Source organism: Bombus pascuorum, chromosome 5 (assembly GCF_905332965.1).
Source record: "Bombus pascuorum chromosome 5, iyBomPasc1.1, whole genome shotgun sequence".
In the NCBI taxonomy this organism is placed as follows: domain Eukaryota; kingdom Metazoa; phylum Arthropoda; class Insecta; order Hymenoptera; family Apidae; genus Bombus; species Bombus pascuorum.
Window position 1 is genome coordinate 9,083,918 of NC_083492.1, and position 24,100 is coordinate 9,108,017.

The following is a 24,100-nucleotide window of genomic DNA, read 5'->3' on the forward strand; positions in this document are numbered from 1 at the left end:
ATAATTTACTTTCTTTATATCGTAATCTACTTGTGTTCTTTTTTATTACCAAGTTCGGTCTTAAAGGATGCGTTCCCCGAAAGAATCGAATCATGACACAAATTATTTCCCATTAAATATAGAAATTTGAATTTTGTTATAGTAACGTATAATGCACAAAAGTGTCGGTATAAAGTGCATTTATGTCATTTATTTTTTATAAATAACGCCAGTGACTAGTGAGCAATTAAAATATAATTTCCTTTTCGTATAGTACATCATAAAAATGATTTATTAAAAACATGTTTGTGCTATAATACATATAATATAAATAATTACATTAATCACAATGCATTTTTAAATATAAAATGCGATGATATGCGTTTGACGCGTTTCGTTGAACGTTAATGAAAAATATTTGTCTTATACTTTATTTTTGGGTAAAATCTATAATTGTAGATTTTAATTATGATGATACAATCGTGAAAAATGTTTAACAACTTTTCATAAGATGAGACTACCATTTATACGATCAATGTAAAATAACATGATAATCCAGATTGCATTATGTTATTCTATATACGTAAATAATGTGCGTTATTTAATTTGTTTGATGTATCCTCTGTCTTTAAGGAGATCATCTAACGCCTCCTGAGTATAATACACAACAAAATCAGTTGATGCGACAGCTTCAAACACGGCATAAACTGAAGGTTTTAGATTGTAGAAGAAGAGTGGTTGGCCCCTCGATGCAAAATCCTTTATTAAAGTTTCAATTACCATAGCTGCAGTAAAATCTGCTCCATAAATATGAGAACAATCGATTACAACCGGGGTTGCAATGTTCCCATTTCTTTGACTATATTTTGTTACTAAATTTCGAACGTAATCAACAGATGGAAAAATTAAACACCGATCTGGAGTTAGCATGAGATATCGAATGCCATGCCGAGTCTGTAACATAAGATACAGTCGAAATATATTCATCAACCTATGAATAAATAAATAATACTAAAGAAATAATACGTACAATAATAATAAAAATAACAAAAATATATACAATCAATTTTTTAAAGCCACATATATGAAATATTACAATTAAATAAGTTAAAAAGTGAAAGATACGTACAGTAAGTTTTTCCACGGATATTTTTGGTCGTGCCGCGTGGTACAAAATAAATAAAATATTTAATCCAATACCGCATAGAATACCTATCTCTAATTTTAACAACAGACATGCGATAAATGTACCCAGTCCGGGAATTAAATCTGATTCTGTAAAGATAAAATGTTAAAAAACATATTAATTTTTTGAAAGTAGTTCATAGTCTTTTTCAATTTATATTTTAAATTGTTATTACTCTTAGTTCTCCACATTGGTTTTACAACTTTAACTTCAACCATGAATATTACTGCAGCTATGATAATTGCTGCTAATGTACTTCTTGGAATGTAGCTGAAGTAAGGAGTGAGAAAAAAAAGGGCTAATATTACTAAGGTACCTGAAACAAATGATAATTGTGTAAGACCTATATGTACGAAAAAAATTGGTAATTATATAAACAATTCTAGTAACTAATAATTAATAATTCTATTATAATAATTTTAAATTAACAATTAATAATAAATAATTAATAATTCTAGTAATTACTATTCTACCTGTGTAAATGCCTCCCATTGGTGTTCTTACTCCAGAAGCATTGTTTACCGCGCTTCTACTAAGAGATCCTGTACCAGGAAACGCCTGAACAAAAGAATTACCAATGTTTGATATTCCAATCGCTATTAATTCTTGTGTTGCATCAACTGATTTTCCAGTTGCTGAAATAAATACGAAAACCTTTCCTTTTTGTCGCATATAATAAAGCGGTACTATTATTCACGTAAAGAATACATTTATAATGTATAAAAATGATGTATCAACTTACAGAAAGCCTTACAAATGGCAATATCTTCCATTAACGAGATAAGAGGTAAAACGAGGATACCGCTTCCCAAATTTGAAGCCATATCGATAAATGTCACCGTTGTATTGTCATCTTTCATGTAACTAAATGGTGGTAATCGTACGTTTGGCATACCATCTGGTATATATCCTGTTAAAAAAATTAGTATATTTAATAATAATGTAGTCAGTAATATATTTACATAATCAATAACCGATGCCAATTTATTGTTCTTACCAACCAATTTGAAGGGCGAGTCTTCTCTAAAGCTGTATCCCAAAAGACCGGACAATATTACTAGAAGAGCATTTCGCGATGTACCGAATAACCATATGAGTTTATTTAACACGCGATATTTTGTACTTTGCAATTCTTCTTCTTTGGGGCCGACATTGTACGATGCTAAAAGCTATAAAAGAGAAATAGACAAAATATCTGTTACGAGAGTTAGATATTTTACATGCTATGTACAGCATTTAATACATATAATAAATAATACAGCATTTAAAATGTCATCATCATTATTAGTTCTTTCCTATAAAAATTGAGAAATATGTGTATGCATGAAATTTTAAGAATAAAGAAATATATTATTTTTTAAATTATTCATTCTTACATTATCAAAGTGTTAATAATTCTTTGATATGATCGCATATGTATAATAATGTATACGTACTCTGAGAAATAAAAGGAGCACAATGCAAGTTATTCCAAGAACAGCGTCCCAAGGTGAAGTTTCGTGTATATGTTCAGCAAGGTTTCTCCACATTTCAATGAACTGCGAACCTCTCGCAGGGATGCCGAGTACATCTTTTATTTGCGAAGTAATGATTATCAAAGCTACCGCTGACGTGAAACCGGAGCTAACAGGCCCAGACACAAAGTCAATTAGAAATCCTGAAACACATATTATTGAACCAACTTATACGTATATTTACGAAAGGGAATAGTTATATATTCAGAATTTTCTTCTATTTCGATATCATTATCGTAAATGGTAAGCGGATAATATATGTTGTAGATATTTACCGAGGCCGAATATACCCATTATCAGTTCTATCAGCCCGGCCAAAAAGCAGAGGAGTATCGCGTGTTGCAATGGTGCATCGAGATGTGAAACTGTTTGGTACGTGAGCAGAGATATGATGGCACTAGGTCCCATCGGTGTATCTTTACAAGATCCGAATATAACATAAATAAAGCAGCCTAGAAAGCTACCATACAGTCCATACTGTAAAACACAATTTCTTTCATTAACGATCTTATTTTTATCTCGTTTGATAATTTACACACGTGAACAGAACATCTCGCGAACTAAGATGGAAATCAACGGAGAGCAAGTAAAAGTAGTGCAAACGACAAAATTTTCTAATTTGAGAAAATTGATAATTGATAATAAAAAATTGAAAAGATAGGCAACTGTAAATCCTATCACAGGATTTGTATGCTTTTAAAATATATTACTATAGGTACACAGGTACATACTCATGAAAGTTTGGAAATTCGTAACGAGTTAATTAATATAATAAATAAAGAAAAATTATCTCGTAAATACGATTATATATTATTTTTTGTACTTATCCGATGCTTTGGAAAATTATGCGTTTGTACCACTTTTTCACTGAGCTTTGTAATTATCGAAGAATACTAACTTGAGCTGGTAAACCTGCTACATTAGCATATGCTAACGACTGTGGAATAACAGTAAGACCCACGGTAACGCCGGCAACAAGATCACCAAGTCCATCGTGACAACTATACCTTGGTAACCAATTTAAAATTGGAACCCTTTTATAAATGGTTTTCTTCGTACAAGCCGATCTACAACGTCGCTTCAACTGATATAACGTGGAATGTACAAAACTATCCTTCTGTTCCGATCTGTAGTCGTCAGACTCTTCTACCACTATAACAAAGATGGAATAATATCATTGACTATTCTTTGGTTGTTCAACTAAAAAATAATAAGAATAATTCAGGCATCGATTGTAAACAAGTAAATCAATTGTTGATCTATGATCATTTAAAGACAGAACGAATGATCAATCGTTCTAATTTTAGATTATAGGGATCGTTTAACATCGTATTGTTAAAGTAATAATTTGAGCGTGCTGTACATACGTATATGAAAATGCGATCGTACAATTTGTTATCGTATACTTATTAGGCGACAGTTTGATTTAGTCTAGTTTCACCCTTGTACTTTATTTTATAAGTTGTTGTTATACATCTGTTGTTAAATTACTATCAATCCTCTAACTCGTATGTATTTTTAGTTACATGTAATTAGATCACGTATATCTAATCGTAAGTGGAAAAATTTCTGTCTGATCTTATTTTATGTACAATGAGTATTTTACATTGAATACTTTGTATATTTCTGCGTATTAGGTGTATTTCGTGCATTCCTTAATCTTTAAATTCCTCAGAAATGCATAAATATCCGTAGTCTAGATATAACAGAGCAACAGAAAAATATGAAGTTAAGGTTTATCTTAATTTACTATACAATCAATATAATACGTAACTATTTTTCACGATTCTCTGTTATCTTTTCGATTCTATGAATCGCCCATTTTTAACCATTTTTAAGAAACGCGTCTAACTATGCGAATTGATCTAATGTGTCTGCTATAACAACGTATTCGTATACTTTGCGAATTGCACTATCACCGATTCATTGGAAATGATAAGAGGAAATGAAGGATTTCAGCTACTCGGTGGTTTTATATACAAGTGATCACATTAATAACGTCAGATGTAAATTAATTAGTCATTTTAGTGTTACATGTGCTTACAGATAAAATCCGAAGAACCTTGTGTTTCTTGGTGACTTTCGTATGAACTATGTAGAATTTCAGAACTGTTCGAATGATCGAGATTCAAACTATTCCCAGAGCCGGTCAAACCATGATTCACGTATACTCCGGTTCTACTGTCTTCAGTCGCATCTGCCGTATCGTTTGGTTTGTTCATCCTGAAAATCCAATATTTCACGTGGATTAGTATAATTATATCAAACATCTTTCTTCTTTCTTCCACGAACATCATCCTTTCTTTAATCAATTTCTACACAAAGTATACATGAAAATGGATAAAACTTAATAGCTTGGAATTTTACCCTTTTGCTATGATAATAATTTACCACTGAAATCAAAAGAAGCATAGTGATATGCAAGTAAAATAAAGAAAAAAGAAAGCTTTTTAAAATTGAACGCTTTACATAATAAATTACAACGTAACACGTTACACTTGAAAAAGTAACTGTTTTGGATAATTATGGCATGCATAGCATAAAAAAGTAATTACCCAACATTTAAGACTGATTCGTCCCCAATAAGCTGTTCATAATATTGATATGTTTCTATAGAACTAAATTAGGTACATACCTATATCTAATATAAACCGTGGATGTTATTGATAAATAAACACAACTAAAGAAACGTAAACTAATGAAACCTAAATAGAAATTTTCGAAATTTGTTTCACCTGCTAAATACTGTAAGCGCTGTAACAAGTGTTAGGTTGTCCGGAAAGTGTCTTTCTTTCGCAAACGTGTTTTCTACAACAGTGCACCTTCGTACAAACGTGAAATCAAGTCAGTGAAATATCGCGGTGTTTATCTCAACAGAACAAAATGGATCGTACGTAATTCGACAAAATAATATAAAACAAAAACATTGTGCGTTTATTATTTGTTCATAAAACGAAGACCTAATACTTGAGGTGTTTCTTACGTCACCCCCGTTATGTACATTTTTACACTGCATATGTATAAATTTCCTATAAATACATAAAAATCTTAATTATAGAATAGAATGGAATGTCATGCTCGTCTCGTAATAAGGCTATAAAGGTTTTATATCTTTGGCTAACTTCTGTCCGGCTGGACTAAGTATACTTAGCGCTATATCGTGTACGCTAGCATGATGTTAAATTGGGACAGTATATTTAACAGTCATTGGTGATATTCGTTCAATTAGACTGAGACTAAGTGATTCGAACTAAAGTTAGTATACGTGCTTTTCTGCGCGATTCTCACTTGTCACGAGTTTTTATTGGCCTTTATTTAGTTCAACGTAACGAATCGGACCACATAAATCGAAAGAACGACAGAATGTAAACAAGTAAGATGAAGCAATGTATTAACAGATATTATTGATGGCGAAAACAAATTACATTGTACCACAACGAACAAGAAAACGTCAAATCGATTTAAGATGACTTCAAGGATGTAAGACTTGTGTCTGACGAAAAGGCACAGGCGACTTGCGTCTGGAAACCTTCGGGCATATTTCTTTAATTAGAAACATTACGAAAGTCGAGTCTTATGAATGCGTTGTTTAGTTAACGATAAATTACGTTCGTCAGGTGAATTTATGACAGCATGCCATAGTGTTTGTTTACTTTCAGCTTCTTGTTTGATCGTGACGAATATTTGGCTGCGATAAACATTTGCTTAACAATTATATAATGTGCATAATATTATGGTATTCCATGAGTATCAGAACAAATATAAATAAACGAATATAATACAACTGCGATCGCAATTGTAATCTTATATCTCGTGTTTTATCGAATGTTTTAGCCAGTAATATTTCGTGACGTTCTACATGTTTTTTGCAAGCAATCTGTATTTGAAATCGAGAATGAATAATAATCACTTAAATATCGTACAAGAATAAAAATACAAAATTATAGATGCGAATCTAGTTGTATTTTCTCGTTTACGTAACAAAATATTTGTCAAATGTTCCGGTGTAAAAATACAAAAATACTTCGGCTATGTACTTGGCTAAATATTTTGGCTATGGATGTTCGTACATTTATAAATATGTAATACAAAAGTACATACATACATTCTATATACATAAGGTATAAAGACATATGTGATAAAGAATTTGAATATGTAGATGAAATCTCTATTCCATGGTTTTAGTTGAATGTATCCATGAAAATATGAATTTGCATAAGCGTATCCGTAGGCTGCTAATTAAATACAAAAATGTTAATCGACATACGCCTCGAACTTGCTAATATGTATATTTACAACCTATAAATACTCATAAGACATGTTTTATTTATTTCTTTATTTATCTTAGAAACGGCAGAGTCAATATAAAACTTCGCACTATTAACTGGCGTAAAGTACCAACAAATATTGATTATCGAATTTAAGATAATTCAGAAGATACTTACGCGCATAATACCATTTCATTCATAACTTCTTTGACAAAGGATATTCGAATATTTGTCTCGATACCGATGCTATTACCACGCAACGTGGTAAATTCGATCAGGCAAAGATCTTCCGAAGAAAATATTTTACCTCTTTCCGCTTCGTATTATCAAATCTAACGGTTAAACTGCGTAAATGCCCATTGATCTCTTATCCTTGCATCTAATATGACTGGTATCTAATATCGAGCGTTTACCACAACCACAGAACGTGCCACCTGGCTTCCCTTTCCAGAATATGTTATTCAATGAGTATCACACAACGATGACTGAATTGCGGATTTTTATGCACTTATGCAAATTAAAGATGCAGGTATGCACAGGAAGTATATAGCGCAGATAAATACAAAAAATATTCAAAGTACGTAACTCGTAAACAAATCCACGGTCTATTACCTTAAACATGCTCGTGAGAATCACACGAAATATCGACGCTAAAACTATCAGAATAATCGAAATAACGAATTGGAAACTTTTCATAAAAATGTAATAGATTCACAACGCGATATATTTTTCAGAATTTAAATGATTTCTTATAAAATATAGACAAACCATCTGTAAAAGTCTTCGCTCAGTCTATAAATTGTCCTATTATTATGATTTAAATAATTTCTTATAAAATACATACAATCATCATTCACGAAAGCCTTCGTACACCCTGTTAATTCTAACTTGTTTTTTAACGAAATGTTACACCTTAACTTCGAGAAGATCCGATCGAAATATTGGAATATCTTTTATCCTACGTATTTGCGTTTAAATCAAATTAAAATATCAAAGCATCTCGTATGCATCTAATTTCCATTCTGTGCTCAAGGATTCATCCAACTAAGAGTCAAACGAGTCGATTCCACGGAATGGCTCTTTTTAAAAACAGTCGATTAAAATGTGCCGGAGAAGCGGAAGAAGAAAAATCGACGTAAGTTTAGCCGACGATAAAAGTCGTAAAATTACGAACGAGTTTTGCAATTTGCAACGCTGGCCCGTTAATTCGCCCCGGTTGCATCTTGGAATCTTTGGTTGGCCAAGATATCGCGCTTTTATTTCCAATCAGCCAGGTAAAGCGAGGCTTGGCGGGGAATGAAGAAGGATAAGAGGTAGTAGGAAAATAAGGCATTACTACGAGAGAACGCGTGTCACATGATTCGCTCATGCAACCGGTCATTCTCTGCTATCATGTGCTTCTGAATCAACTCTGTCACGCGGTTTCTCCCCCCGATTTGCTGGCTCCCAACGCGGCTTGATATGTGGTATGAACCGCGTGCCTGCAAATTAATTCAACTCGAACATTGTTTTTCATGCAAATCACGAATACCACCGGATCGAGGCTCACCGTCTCGTTTCAATCTCCGCCCGTAAATTATACGACGTATGTTAACCGGCCAGCCTCAACAGCGGACTGTTACCGTTGCCTTGAAAGTGCAAAATATCCGTGCGCACTCACTTCGACGTTGATTTATGAAAAAACTATGCGATACAAATCTATCAAAGTGGCATTCGATCTCGAGGTACGCAGACGCGGCTTGTTTCTCGATAAATTTGCTTTCTCGGCAATTAACTCGTTACGATCAACGAGACCAAACGTGTTACTCATTATTATCGGAAAATGCGAATAAGGTAACTTCGTTTCAAATTATACAACTCGAATTCTCTCGTCCTTGTCTTACATAGGTATTACTTTGTCAAGGTGTGCATGCGAAATGTAAATATTTATAGAAATTCGTTAAATAAATCGGTAAGTCAAAGTAGCAAGTCCATCGCTCGTTATTATTCTCGAGTACGAGCACGTAAGATGAAAATAGCGTAAGATGAAATTCGCATAGAGAAAATTCTTATTCTTCGATCTACGCTTCATATAAATATTTTTAAATAATATAATCGAATGATTAACACGTTAAATGTCGAGTTTCCTTTTACGATATCGTTACTCCATCGTATTATTTTCTACTCTAGATTCTACGTGTTTTCCTCTTTTATTTTTATAAACACGGTAATAAAATCATCTTAGTCCCAATAGATCCGCTTGATTTTCTAAGAAGAAACCGTAAAGTCTACGACAAACACCTAGATCTAAAGCTAAAACAAACATCTATAATATCGTGAAATCTACCTGCAATAACCAGTCTAGAAAAATTTCCTTCGCATCTCCATTTCCCGCTGTCCGCCGTGCTTTGCCGTGACAAAACACACGGACTAATTTCCGCATGTAAATTTTCTTCGCGATGGAACAAAGCGTCGCTACGCGAACCCACCATTTGTCATCGTGAAAAGAAACCGAACGTCTTAATTGTAAACGACCCTGTCAAGGAAAATATCATTATCGATGATCGACGCGCGTACAACAATAATAAGAATGTGTAACCGGCGGCTCTTCTTTCTTCTGCAGATGAGCCGCTATTTCAACGCGTCCTTTGATACAGACATCCAACAGCCAGTACAATAGGAGTTAATGTGCGCTACTCAGCGGCACGTGCGCCTCGACATCTTACTTAAACGCTTAGTTGCAGTCGATTAAAACCAGCTCTAAATACCGTGGCAAAGATATACACGACTAAGAAATTTGAGAAATGTTAGCTTCCTGTGTTTATGCGATTTCCGCTCCTCGACCCGCAAAGGAACCCTCTTCCCTCTTTTTCTTTTTCTCTCTTTCCTTTTTTTTCTTTCCTTTCTAATACCTTCGTATTACACGCGTAGGTACATGCCGCTCGCTTCGTTAATTCATTAGCCCGTGAAAGTTTCAACGACGTTAAATTTTGATGTTCCTGTAAATTTATGGAAAATCGTATTTTTATGAAGAATAGAATTTAAACGAAAAGTCGTTTCGCCAGGTATTATAACGATTATCATACCTGGAATATTTATATTTGATGTACTTTGGCGTGTCACGTGTTCTCTGTATTTTAGCATCTTTCAGTTTTTCATAGACGGAAAACAATGATAAATTATACGATAAACGCGAAACGATCGTATGAAATAATGGCAACGATAAAAATAATATTAAGATTGCTATCTTTTTTTTTTGTTTCGAATACTTTTATTTCTGCTATGATTTATTTTAACGAACGAGAATTTATTAACTTTATTAATATTTTATTAATTTGTCGTTCTTGGTAGAAAGCTGACGGTTACCGATTAATATGTAAATATTAATCGAAAAAAGAATGTGATATATATCTGTTGAAATAAAGAAGAACGATAATCCGAATGTTAAGGAACGAAAGGAAAACATTGTATTTAGATTTAATTATGCGTTAGCTGTAACGGTAGGCTAAGATCAACGGTTCGATCGGTATCCATCGATATAGCATTAAATGGTATTAATTTCGTTCACGTGACAGTTATTGTTAATACAAGCTGATAATTTACGATTTAAGAGCAATAAGAAACTGCATCGCGATAGCGAGACTATCGTGGAGACGCGATAGATCGTGAGGTCAGATATACTCGTGGCTTTCGACAACGAATCACAGTTAATGGCCGTGCCGTTGAAATTTAAACTTGATCTGTGTACAATTTTTAATAGCAACGTTTCTACTGAATATTTTCAAGATTTATTTACAACTGTATAGTTCGATAAAGCTCACGCTAAAACAAAAAAGAAAAAACTAAAAATGGAAGAAAGGCAAAGACGTTAAAAATATAAAATTCGCACGTGACTATAGATTAGTTGTTAAAATTAATTTCAATATTCCAAATATATACTTTCCTATCCGCTTCATATTTAAATTTCATTTAATCGCTCGCTCGCATGTATGTATTGGGTTGGCAACTAAGAGATTGCGGATTTTGTTATTAGATGGTAATGACAAAATCCGCAATCTCTTAGTTGCCAATCCAATAGATCTATAATCAGACTGAACTTTAAATCTTTTACTTTTAGCTTGCAAACCAATTTGATCTGTAGAATTAAATTACATATAGAAGTATAGAAGTAAGATCAGCTAATATTTTGTCTATTTAAATAATAATATTTCTCGGGGTTTGGCGATTTTAATTAGATTCTGGCGAATGTACAAATGTTCGATGTAAATCTAATTTATCGTTAAATGTTTCACGTAGTAATTTCGATGAAATTTTTCAAGAATTCCCCCCCTCCCCATGTTTAGCGGGTAAACATATATGTTGGTGAGATTTCAACATTATTTACATGGCACGAAGAGGACCGACACGAATTAAACTCGTTGCTACGAGAGCAAGATCTAATAAAGATAATTAATTGACCCGATCGCGATACGGTAACGTTCAATATTTACCTTTTTACACGTAACCAACATACTTCGGCATTACAACATTACAGAACACTGGAGTTGAAGAAATTCGTTCTATCTAATCTAACTGTGCCTATTCTTTTTCTCCTCTGTTTACTGTTGTCCCTTAATTGTATTTGATTCAATATCGATGTTGCTACATCTGTCTACTTTAGTTTACCTCTACCCTTGTTTATTTTTAATTATAGAAATTGTTTATCTCTTGGCGAAACGTTCGAACAAAGTCACGCTTCGTTTTCCTACAAACAAATCGAATACAAAAATATTTGTTTTATTCTCTTGCCGTGACTTAAGCTTATACGCTAGTTCAACGATATTTCATCAGCAATTTAACAAATACTTTAGATTCATCAACTTTCAACAAAAGAATACCTGTAGCATAACACCAGGTCGTCTTTCGTAACGAAAAGTGTTCCTACATCTCCGAATTATTTAACATCGAAGCTGCGCGGAAAGCAATTGAAATTCCCTGTCATTGAAACACGTGCCCGGTACGCTATAGTAACCGCAACCGATGAGAACCAGTTTTTTTATTATCCCAAGTAGATTTATATGCCCGTACATAAGAAAGCGTGATATTTCGATATTTAATAAGTCAACGTGATTTATTCGTTCCATGCAAAGAAAAGAAAAAACACCCAACAACAAGTGCATCTAAACAAATGAAGCGTCAATAGATGTCGATACAAACGATCAACATTTCGCAAAATCTGTCATTTACGACAAGACGTTACTTCTTAGCGACGATACGATTCTGTTTCGTCGTTTCCCACTGAAACTGAATCGAATCATTCACCGAAGAAGAGAAACGAAGAAACATGACTGATTTGAAAGATATGAAAAACAACGTGAAGCTCGATATAACTCACTTAAAAAGCTACGGGTTGTAGGCGACGAGATCGGTTGTTTGGTCGTCACTCGTCTCGGAACGTGGTTCAGGGGAATCGAAGGTGGATTTCTTGGCCTGGTGGCCGACCAGTTAGATGATCTAAGGATCGAGAGAGTTACTTGTTCTTACATCCACGACACATTCTACTCGCGAACAAATGGAAAACGCGAGAACCAGAGGTAACAACGGCTGTGCAAACGGATAATCATATGTACACGAGTCGTTTGGCGGAACGCGCGCTCACTTTCAGCTCGATTCCTGTTTTCCTCGCTGAAAATCTTCTCGGCGCGGTGCCGTGACACTCGTTGGAGACAGTCGGACGAAGGTCGGATACCGTGAGCGCGGTGCACGAGCGAAAAAATATACGCGAAACGGAATCCGATTTCGAGAGGCCGGCGACAAAACTGAATCCACGGCAATACGCGACCGGCCATTTAAATGCGTCGTGCTTCTTCGACAGTTTCTGCCGTAACTTCTTCTCCCCTTCTCCGTAGCCCGTCTTTAAAGCAATAACGTCACTGGAGAACAATCCAATGGGAGGCACAAAGCCTCTCGGGATCTCTGTTTCACACCAAATTTCCCCGAATTTTCGAGCAAATTTCGAGAACACTTTGCCGCTAGACTATCGATTCATACGCGTTTCTACAAACATTCAAAGATGCAAAGAACACGCATAATACTTATGAAACAGATGAAATATTACCGGTAGAGCGTTATCGAAACGCGTATTTAACGAATACGAATGTGTTCGTAAAAGGATGGATTTGGAAAAATATCCGCAACTGTGATAGCCGATGGCGTTCAGTTCGATCCGGGGTTAGGTTCGATGTGAAGTTTCCACGAGAGAAATGTCGCTTGTATAGAAACGATTCCGTTTGTGTCTACGCCGATTCAACGACAAGTGACTTTTACTTGGGGTACGCGGCAGAGAGAATAAACATAGACTGACTAGATTATAAATTATGGACGTATATAGTAAACGAACGTGGAATTATCGGTACGTAGATTGATAAAAAATGTGGAAATGATCCCTTGTAAGTATAATCGGCAAACAAGAACAAAGATCGAAGAGGAAAGTATTGAATTTTCATTCAAAAGTTCTAACTTCTGCTTAGCATTAATATTTATAAATTATACCGAACAGTGGATTTCTATGTATTTACGATAAATTCGAAGATATAAAAATTTACAGAATACGTGTAATATGGAGAAATATATAAAATATTCAACGTGTAGTATTCTCTGTAATATTCGATATTTAATAAAATAATTTTCTATCTAGGTTCTGTCTTTTCAATCATATTCGTAAAAATATGAATTTACGTAAATATCTGAATTAGCTCGGGTAATCCAGATGTTCGAATAACATTCATAATTCGCCTTAAAAATCTTTTAGTAAATTGTTTCTTCTTTTACTTTTCTTATTATCTAAAGTACCAAAATCTTTTAATCGATATTAATTTCGAAATGTGTCATATTGTTTTATCTTTCTTGGAGAATAATCCTCCAGAAAGCGCCAGACAATACGTGTTTTATCTTTTATTATTCCGACCGTTGGTTCGAAGGTAGATCGTGTATCGTGAGTAATCACGTGCGAAGACTTTTATGAAAGAGGATTATTTTTCTGTTCTATTCTTTATGGCGTTATTAGCACTTTCTAAACAATCGGTTACTCAACGCCAGGAATGTTATCTAGAAAAAATATTTTGAAAATTTGAGGTCGATAACGCAACACATCTTCTTCGTCAATTTTCAACTATCTTCTTCAACGATCTCCAAGTATGTAAAATTTCTTTGCATAAAAATTACGATAGATAAATGTGATATAGACAAAAGTATGTTTTGTGTTAATTCAAGGCTTACACAGTTTCGAAAAATCATTCTACATGACGCGCCTCGTTTCTCGTCATTCTTCAGATTTATGATGTAGCTACCCACCGATAATTACGTTTGTCCATGGAATATTATAAAAATATAATTTAAATCTCGCGTGAAAAATCATTAAAAAACGAATTGCTTTTCAATGAATAATTATTTTTAAAAAAAGATTTATTTGAAGGTTATTTCATTTCTCAAGTCGAAGATAAAAATTTTTACTAAGCGTAGAAAATGTACGACGAATTGTGCAGAATAATTTATCAAGTGTCTCAAAAAATGTATATTTTTTTCTATCATTTGCTAGATGTTCGTAAAATGATTTGCTTAATTAAAAAAACACGAATATACACACGTGATGAAAGCGTTACATAATAACTGTCACTTTCGAAGACGCAAATATGCGTTATTATCATTATTTTATAACACTGATAAATCCAGTTAAGTAAGCGCCTGACATAGAGGTCTGAAACCGGCAAGGTTACGTGTCCTACAAATCTACAATCCTATTTACATATTTACATAAAATTTGAAGAAAGATGGAAAGAGCTTGAAGCTGCTACAAGTTATGTTACTATTTCCATAGAATACCAGAGTAGGGATTAAAGGGAAGTTAATATTGTGTGCAAAGCTTCTCAGCCAATAGATAAAGAGATAATACTTGCATTCGTTCGAGTAAAAAGTATGAATAAGTAAAGAAAGAAAAAACACTTTTGTTCGGACATTTTTATGTGAAAAAAAATATAAAAAATTGTAAATAACAGATTCTCATTATTAAATTTCAATTGTATATTATTTAAAAGCAAAAAATATACATAAGAAAGATGATGGAGAAATTGTTAACATTTTTGATTGTAACAGTTCAAAAAATGTGAAAAAAGTGTTGAGAATTGAATATATAAAATAAATAAAACAATGGAAGAAAGTTTAAATAATATTATAAAGGTATAAGTACATACTTCCATATAACGCTGTTTGTATTCATGATACAATTTCCATCGTGATACAACCGACGTGTAACACGTTATAATAGCTGAGCGATGAATACTAAGACTCGGAAGTAGACTGTTGCTCAACATACACCACGATTTATCCGTCAGTGGTCAAAAAATAGTTTCATTGAATTTAAAAATAGACATCTCAACTTAAATTTAAAAATAAAGATTTTGATTCCGTTGTCGGTCAAAGACACTTTCTGCCTTTTTATGTAAAGCATACTCTCAGTTGACTGACGCTCGATATTATTAAAATCAGTAAAGCACTTAACCCTGCTTAAAAAAATAGGTGGTTTTATTTTGGATTAAAGGTTTTTTAACATCGTGTACCGTGATCTTTGCCTTAAAAATAAATAATACTTATTGATTAAAAAATTGAATTCTAAATATAAATAAGGTAAAAGTTCATAAATATATACTAAAGAAATGCTAAACTAATCCATTGATTTAATCCATCTTTCTTATTTTCTTTGTGAAAATAAAGAAATATTTACACGTTTGAATAATTGAATTAAAAATATATAAAAAATGTAGAGAAATGGATTAAAAATATCAGCCAACCTGTGACCACAAATGGATTACATATTGCTAGAAATAATATAACAAAAAAGGCAAAATAAGGGGATAAGATCTGGTCAATTATTACTTTTCATATAATCTATGCTTTTGTTCTTTTCTTTTCTTTAAACAGATACATGAAACCCCTGTAATACCTTACTTACTATCTGTAATTAAATTTCATAACTTGATACAAAATTCCCTGATACAGATAAAGGAAATCTCTAAAATAATAGAATGCGATAGATCTCATATAATCCAGTGAAAATGGCATTATTATTCTCAATACTTTTGATATACAATAATAATCATTATTAATTAATTAGGTACAGGAACACTTTATCATTCGTAGTATTAATTAAAGATAATCAATTACATACAATAAATTGTTATCAGCCACGGTGCATCGCCTCCAGTCTCGGCGTCATCGATTTTTATTTTCAAAGTAGATACTACATTTTTGTTCTTTTTTTCTTTGCGTCTTCGTTTTGTCAAAAATTTTAAAATCAGTTGTTTTAGGAAGCGAGCGCCTACGACTATTAAGAAATCGAACCAGTATGCGAAGGCCATTCGAGAAGATTCAATCACACGTTCGATTTTTTTATTTTTTCTCTCTCTGGTTTTTTCTTTTTTTTTTTTTGTATTTGTTCTAATTCTTTTTCTAACAGAATTTTCTAACAGAAAGGCAGATAGAGAGAAACAAAAACAAAAAAGTAAGAGTGATTAATACGTAAAGTAAATACGTATTTATCGACGAAATATGTACGTTCGATGTTGAAAAGCAAACGTTCAGAAAGTAACGATGCTGATAATATTCTTTAGCGTTATAACGATTACTAATGATTAAGCTTGCAAAGACTACGATGAAGTTTGAAAAAAAATATATACAAAACGCTCGATGTATCAAATTTATCCTCTCGATATTAGACCCGCTGGTCTCCAATTTAATAAGTATCTCTTAACCTTTTTTTTCCTTAGGCTTACTTCGTCCTTACTGCACTAAAAAGGCACAATTTTTCGCACCTGATAAAACATCGTTACGGTCTAGATACTAATTAATCCTTTTCCACCAAAGTATTTTGTTTCCCCGATGCCAATTGCGTGTTGCGCGTCTATTTTCCAGTATGCGTGTTACGTTTATGCAGGAGCTTATTTTACAATGTCAAATGGGTGATAATGGTGGTACGACAAAACATGATCTGTATCTTTAATATTTTTTTTCGCGGTATCTTCGAATGCGCGATATATTACGTATATTAAACAGAGCGTGTGTATTTATAATGCACGTAATATATCTCCTTAAAAACTAATTTGTAATAATGTTCTTTCCTATGTAAATCTAGGGTCTATACAGACCTTACTAAGGCGAAACTACGCGGGCCTTTGTACAGTCGTTCGGAAAACTATGGGAAGTCTTTAAGAGGAAGAAATTATTCAATCAATATACAGGGTGTTTCTGGTGTTACTGCAGCTTGTCCAAAACGATTGGAGATAACCAAATTGCAATCACGATAGAGTAATCCGTTTCTCTGAAACCTGTGTTACTTGAAATGAGAATGTTGCCTTCGTGAAAATTTCATGTAATCGTATTTTTTTTATTGCAATTCGTCCAATTTCATTAGACGTGGTCAAACTGCAATCACTTACTTTTTCTTTTAGTTGATTTCTTTTTGATTATTTTCAGCAAAACCTTTTCTATAAAAGGAAACGCCTTTTTATCAAAATCTTACATCGGACGAACCGAAATTATTTACAATCGGACGACATCATGTGTATAGCTTCCGTTGTCAAGTACACAACGGGAAGAAAGAAACAAGTATATATAAAATATTGCTGAACATTAGAGAAATGATTTTTGTTAAAATTAAAAATAAAGTACCGAAAAAAATGCAAATCCTGTAAGAAATACTATAATTAAGGATAAATGTTCAATAAAATTTATGTATATTTATCTAAAGACGTTTTGTTTTTCTTTTTTTTTTCTTTTACTTAATAAACATATAACGGTTTTGCTGGTTTAACAGGTTTTTTGTTTTATCGATTAAAAGCACTTGCTCGGTTAACTTAAGCGGAAGAAACCGCTTTAGCAACTCCAATAAACTAACACCGAATATCGCCTTATTGTGGTTTTTTTCTTATAGAATGCTGGTCCTCTTAAATAAAATTAGTTGCGGCACTTGTTCGAAGTTAGCACGTTCTTTTATTCAGAATAATCCTTGTTTCAGTCTATCACTCGAGCGCCTTGACTTGCGCCATAACTTTACCCTCCCATAACGGTAGGACTTCAGAATCGTCAGTTATTTCTTCTTGAATAACCTTCGTATCCAAGTCCTCACACTCGGTTTTAAAGAAATATCTAAAAGAAAAAAAAAAAAAGAAAGGAAGATATATACATCATGCTCAAAGATGTAAAATATATCAGAAATTTTATAAATAGTGTTAATTTACTTACCGATAGCTGCCTTTCTTAGGAAGGTATTCTTTAAATTGTTTTAAAGTGACATTATGACCAGGAATTTTAGTCCTATAAGGAAACTGTTCGTCACAGAAACTGAACACAACGGTGGTAAAATCTCCAATATCTTGCTTCGTCTTCTTTAACGTTGACTGGTTTGATTGGACATAAGATTGACTTTGCATTGTAGGCTCGTACGACGATTGTTTAGAAATATTAGAATGACGTTGTTTACAACTCGAGCGTGCTCTATCTTCCTCTATTAATCTTCTTCTTGCTTCTTCTAACTGGGTTGCCTGTATAAAACAGAATACACGTCTAGAGTTTCGATAAACACTATTAATTTAAAATATTTAAGATATTGTTGTATTATATATTGATTTATATGTAAGTAATCATCAAAAGCAAGTAACATAGAATTAGATGAAAGTATTTACTGTATGAGGTTGTGGTAAAGGTGGCATTCCTGGATCTGCAACAAAAGGCTGTGCAGGAACGCCCCATGTTTCCCTGTTTGTCCTTTCCAAAGAGCCACTGCGAGAACCATACTTCTTCCCATGGCGGCTATGTTTGATATCCGCTTTCTTGTCAGTTTCTTTAAGCCACGATAAAAGACGAATATCTTTGCTAATTGTAGATGGTGGCGCGTCACTTACAACACTAACACCACTGTCAGTTAATTCCGTCATAGACTTCTTTGTGGCTGATCTTCTAGTCATGTCTGACCTTCGGAATCTTTGATCATGACCTATAAAAATATGTAGTAGTAATATAATATTGTATAACAAATATATATACATAAATTTGTATATTTTGAATTAGTATATTATTAACGGTATTTTTATATCCATTCTAAAATATACCTTGAAGATATAGGTCTTGTTTATGGAGGGAATCGGCGTAATCTGATGGCACGGATTTAGATTTAGGCAAGTGAGATCCTAGTGAACTCATGGAGCCAGCTCCGACAAGATCGCTGCCTTCTTGAAAATCGTGAATATTACCACTATCTGCTGAAAACGTAGAGAACACGTCCTTTTCTTTTCTCTGTTTGTACGGCCGTGGATAATTGTGCGTAGAACGTCTTCTTTCAGGCGAATGCAGTCTTGGGGATGAGAGTCCAGGAGATCGAGAAGGCGTTAGATCCGACCAAACTCGTGAGACGTGTTGGTCCAAAATCGCTTGATCATTATCCTCTTCTATCATTAACTTTTCTCTCAATGCATCAGCTAGTGCTTTCGGTGCTCCACTTGACATCTCCAGTGATGCATCCTTATTAATAGTATCGCTCTCCTGCAAATGCCTATCAAATTTTTCCTGAGATTCTCGTTCGCGTTTAACGTTCTCCAACTTTTCAATAAGCACTTGAGCAAATTTTTCCGGTTTCAGAGGACGCATTAAATCACGTGGTACTCGCTGTGTACGAGGGATGATAGTATGATGAGCCAGCGGATCACGATTTAAACTAGCTGAATCTTTAATAGCTCTAGATTGTCTTATATACTGCTTTTTACTTCGTTGTTTACTCATTGACGCTCCATCACTGCAAAGGAAAAATGTTGAAGTAATAACAAACTTTGATAATTATTAAAAAGTGATAAGGTATAAGTATATTTTCATATTCGTTTCCATTCTAAGGAGAAAAGGTAACAATTCAAGCAATGTTATTTTTATTCATGTACTGCATAAAAATATTGTAAAACTTAATATCAATGCATTGAATCATCATTTTAAAATAAAATAACAAAAATTCATATAAATCAATGTAATATAGAATAAAACAAGATATGAATCGAACACAAAAAATCATTAAGTAGGATCGAGTATTATTTGTTGAAATCTTGAAATATTTACGGAATTTATTTACACGAAAAATTATAATTATTATAATAAATAAAGATTTAGGTTTTATATACATATATTAGATAAAACAAAAAAAACGTACACTGATGAATCGGTGAGAGACATATTGTCTGATTCAGTTCGTGCATCACTGCTCAAGCTTTGAAGTTCTGAATCCTGTCTGGATACTGGGTTGTATGAGGAATATTGAGCGTGCAGTCTGAGTGCGAGCATATGATATGGACTAGTCCCATGTTGTAAATAAACGCTATGAGCGCCACGCAAACATCAAACCAAAATAAAAAAACAAACAACAGATTGAAAATTGTTTTAGCAAAAATATCACAAATTTTAATACATAAATAAGAAAAGAATTATAATGTTCATATAGTACACTATGCTTTTTTATAATATGTGATATTTTTAGTTACTTTTTATACTTCAGAAATGCTGTGTATATAAAATATTATACACTACAAGACATCACAGAAATCCACACAAACAAGCTCAAGAAAAGAAAACAGCTAAATAAAGCGTTTAATGCAAATCTAACTTTAAGCATACTATTAATTAATAAATGTTCTAAATAAACAAATTTTAATCATATTATATAAATTACCCAGCATACGCTTCTGGCTTCGGCCGAAGATCCATCGCCCTAGTTTGTTGAGTAGCCATAAGCATATCTTTGGTCAATCTCAGCTCACCCCTCAATTCCCCAGGCGTTTCACTAGCTGAATGTGAGCTATGTATGGAACTAACAAATTCACTGTCTTCGTGGACAGTGGGCAATAAACTTGGCCCACAAGAAACAGACATCTCTCGACTGGATCCTGAACTAGGACATCCACCAGAATCCGGGTTTTGGCAGGATTGAACGTATTGAAGATACATATCGGATCGAAGAAAGTTTGGATATGTAGTCTCATTAATGAGACGTTCAACTTCCAACTGTACAGCATCAAATACTTTTTCGTCCACCCGCCCTTCTTTAACCCGACGATTAGCCTCCTTTCGTACATCTTCAGGTATAGCTAACTGCGACTTGAGGAAGAACTTTCTGTAGATAAGTTTAACCAATTGATTTATCCTTTCAGGATCATCTTGTTCCTTGAGGCCCTCACAGGCGAACCAGAAATTAAGAGGATTTGCATGAGGTCTGCCTTCTTGATCCAAATATTTTCTGAACAATTCCAAGCCCACTGGATCCTGCAGCAAAGAATGCAGGTTCCTGGCCCACCGCAAGCAAGCAGGTGGCGAATCACTTTCCATAGTTGTCGTACTGCAGCAACCTTCCGGTTCAAATCCCAAAGGTGCCGAAGCATCGCAACCTGCAGCTGTTGGTGTTGTAAGAGAAGAACGCCTAGGGGTCAGAGTTGGACTCTGTGGACGGACCCTGCTGATGTAGTTTCCTGTTTCCTCTCCTAAAATGTACATAAAAAGTTAATAACTTATAAAATATCACATAATATTTTTGAAATGTCAGGTACTATAAAACAATATAAAATATTTGTATTAATTTTTGGTAATTTCTACTTGTTTTAATGATACAATATGAAACTTCAAATTTAACAGTTGACATATACCTTTTAAATAATATGCATAATATCTTACCAGGCACTGGTGGCCGTGGAGAGTTTTCATTGAAGCAACGTGCTTCGTTCTGTCGAGATCCACTCATCCTATCTATTATGGCCTTCATGTATTATTTTACGCTCTATATTTAATTTAGGCCCACGACGCCTCTTAGTAGACATGGTTAAACCAAACCTAGAACAAAAATAATAATCTTTTATATTTTTCTCAACAAATAATAATTTTAGATATATATGTTTGTTAACATGTAAACATGTTTATAAAAATGTTTTATAAAACTAACATTTTCAAATATATTTGTATCTCATAAGAAAGAAGTTATTTAGAAATTATTGATTCAACAAGTGTTTCAATATAACTATTTTATATTAGTATAATTAGTATAAATTTCTCTATTTTGTCTGCTATATCAGATTTTAGTTTACATAAAATATTGTACATTTGGATATATAGTAATATACATTGAGGAAAGTATATTCTGGATTCAGAATACTTGTACAAAAGCCCCAAGCTAGGGATGCTGGATGGATCGATCGAGCCCTGTGGTGAGTCATATACCAATTAAGCACCTAAGGATGGTTTTCCTATCCCGAAGAACTCTAAGGGCGGAGCCTGACAGAAAAACCGTAGGGTAGCTCCTGGCAGTCTGCGCATTGAGAGATACCTCTCTATATATCCCTATTGGTCCGCGCAGAACATTTGTGTGGTATTGATCGACAAAAATTATAACGCAATCCATTGAACACTATAGTCAACCCCAAATCCAACTCACTTTCCAAAATAAAACTCACATCAGAGCAGAATTTTATTTTGACAGGGTGGATAGATATTAATAGCTCTATAGAATAAGGTATCCTATACAAAGAAAAGACTATTATATTCCTAAGGTTCTGGCTTTTGTTACGATGAGCTATAGAAATATGATTTCATAAGTCTCCCATTACAACCACATTTATATTATGCTTGGATTTATATAGAACAAGAAAGATATTACTAACAATAATTCTAATTATTAAAACTGATGATTTCAAAAATTTAAGCTAATAACTACAATGGTATAATAAATAGTACATAAAATTATCTCTTTTAAACATTTATATATAAAACTTTATGACATTTATAAAAATAGCAATTCCAACTTCCAATACATTATACATTTAGCTAATGAAAAATATGAAATATATAATATAGGAATACACATAGTGCACGTAAATAAATCTATGATATAGAAAAACTCTACGCACAACGATAGGAACTTCATCTCTACCTGGGTGAATGGGAAAATATGAAATGAAAAGCTGTCATAATGAATCATCTCACTTCAGTGCACATTTACCTGTGTTAAGGGATGAAAAGAAATGTACATACCATTTTGCTCACACTTTTTTGGAAGTGACCTTGGAATCCCTATAGCCTTATAAAATCTATTATGATCTGTGGAATTATATTGACCTAGACACAAGTGCCTTCTAACTTCTTTTGTTATAGAACAGAATGAACATGCGATACCACTGTTGACGCGTCTCTAGGCAAACTGAGCTAAGGCTGCGTCCTGACCAGGACTGACGCCGCAGTCAGGAAGGGTGGAGTAGGGATACAATGTCTGATCTTGTCAGATTGGAAACCGCACGGTTCTGATATTTCTATTCTGTACAACAATATAAGTAATTCTACTAGATAGGTAATACCGATATTAGGAAATTATACTAGTCCTAACTGGAAAACTTATATTCTTTTAAGCAGATATAAATGTATACATTTTTGAGCTATTACTTTCTTCAACAAGTAACTATGATTAATTATTATATGCAGAAATAATATATCAAATCTTTATGCTTTCTAAGTAGTATGTTATTTCTTATATTATATTATACATTATATTGCCTCTTATATTAGATCATAAAAGTTTGTGAAAAATATTTGCTTATTTATAAAGTCACACTGTACATTTAAATATCATACGTTGGCTTTACAAAAATTAAAAAAATAGAAGAAAAATAAAGAGAAATTGAAATTAAAATAACTAAAGATAGTATATTGTAATGTATATTTATCTTATTATTGTTCTATAGAACATTTCCAATTATGTAATTAATAATTAATATTTTTTAAATATAAAAGAAATAAAAAATCATAATATAAATTATAGGTACTGTTGATTTTTATATGATATTTATTGAAAACTAATTTAGTGTTTATATTAGTTTATACTAGAAAAATCCAGCACCTTATTAAATTAATTTATAATAACAGCCCAAAAATGTTACAAAAAAATTGCATTATCAAATAAATAAAAGCAATGTCATAAAACACAATAAGTTAACTCAACACTGCACAAAAAAGAAAGAGGATATTTCTTTCAACCACCTGTAACAGCAACCACAGGGTCGACTGAAAAACCGTTACTTTATTAACGACCTTTTGTTTTTCTATTTTATAGTAGTAGATGTGACTAGTAG

The 24,100-nt window shown here is 33.1% G+C and overlaps 2 protein-coding genes across 10 annotated transcripts in view; both read right to left on the minus strand.

The window, feature by feature from the left end:
• Nucleotides 1–216: 216 nt before the first annotated feature.
• On the minus strand, nt 217–12,813 carry LOC132907244 (sodium-independent sulfate anion transporter). Of its 3 annotated transcripts, none has more exons than XM_060960152.1 (11): nt 12,301–12,813; nt 4,724–4,902; nt 3,578–3,831; nt 2,955–3,156; nt 2,602–2,822; nt 2,163–2,334; nt 1,908–2,075; nt 1,639–1,800; nt 1,341–1,481; nt 1,109–1,254; nt 217–933 (listed from the first exon to the last, which is right to left on the minus strand). In XM_060960152.1, exons 2-11 carry the CDS (start codon nt 4,899–4,901, stop codon nt 577–579), a joined length of 2,001 nt encoding a protein of 666 aa, XP_060816135.1. In that variant the 5' UTR covers nt 4,902; nt 12,301–12,813; the 3' UTR covers nt 217–576. The 3 variants fall into 3 exon arrangements, with proteins under 3 accessions (XP_060816135.1, XP_060816134.1, XP_060816133.1); XM_060960151.1 differs by lacking the exon at nt 12,301–12,813 and adding an exon at nt 7,125–7,153 and having other exon boundaries at nt 4,742–4,902; XM_060960150.1 differs by lacking the exon at nt 12,301–12,813 and adding an exon at nt 7,125–7,153.
• Nucleotides 12,814–15,995: 3,182 nt separating this feature from the next.
• Nucleotides 15,996–24,100, minus strand: part of LOC132907243 (axin) — a 30,585-nt gene continuing 22,480 nt past the window's right edge. For 2 of the 7 annotated variants that reach the window (XM_060960142.1, XM_060960144.1), the window contains exons 2-8: nt 21,660–21,815; nt 20,665–21,469; nt 20,149–20,313; nt 19,067–19,746; nt 18,641–18,951; nt 18,201–18,499; nt 15,996–18,104 (exon numbers count right to left, since the gene is read on the minus strand). In XM_060960142.1, coding sequence (XP_060816125.1) covers nt 17,978–18,104; nt 18,201–18,499; nt 18,641–18,951; nt 19,067–19,746; nt 20,149–20,313; nt 20,665–21,469; nt 21,660–21,747 — 2,475 coding nt within the window. In that variant the 5' untranslated portion in view covers nt 21,748–21,815 and the 3' untranslated portion in view covers nt 15,996–17,977. Of the gene's footprint in view, nt 18,105–18,200; nt 18,500–18,640; nt 18,952–19,066; nt 19,747–20,148; nt 20,314–20,664; nt 21,470–21,659; nt 21,816–23,009; nt 23,181–24,100 lie in introns of those variants that run through there. The other 5 variants (XM_060960143.1, XM_060960145.1, XM_060960149.1 and 2 more) reach the window with 5 other exon arrangements.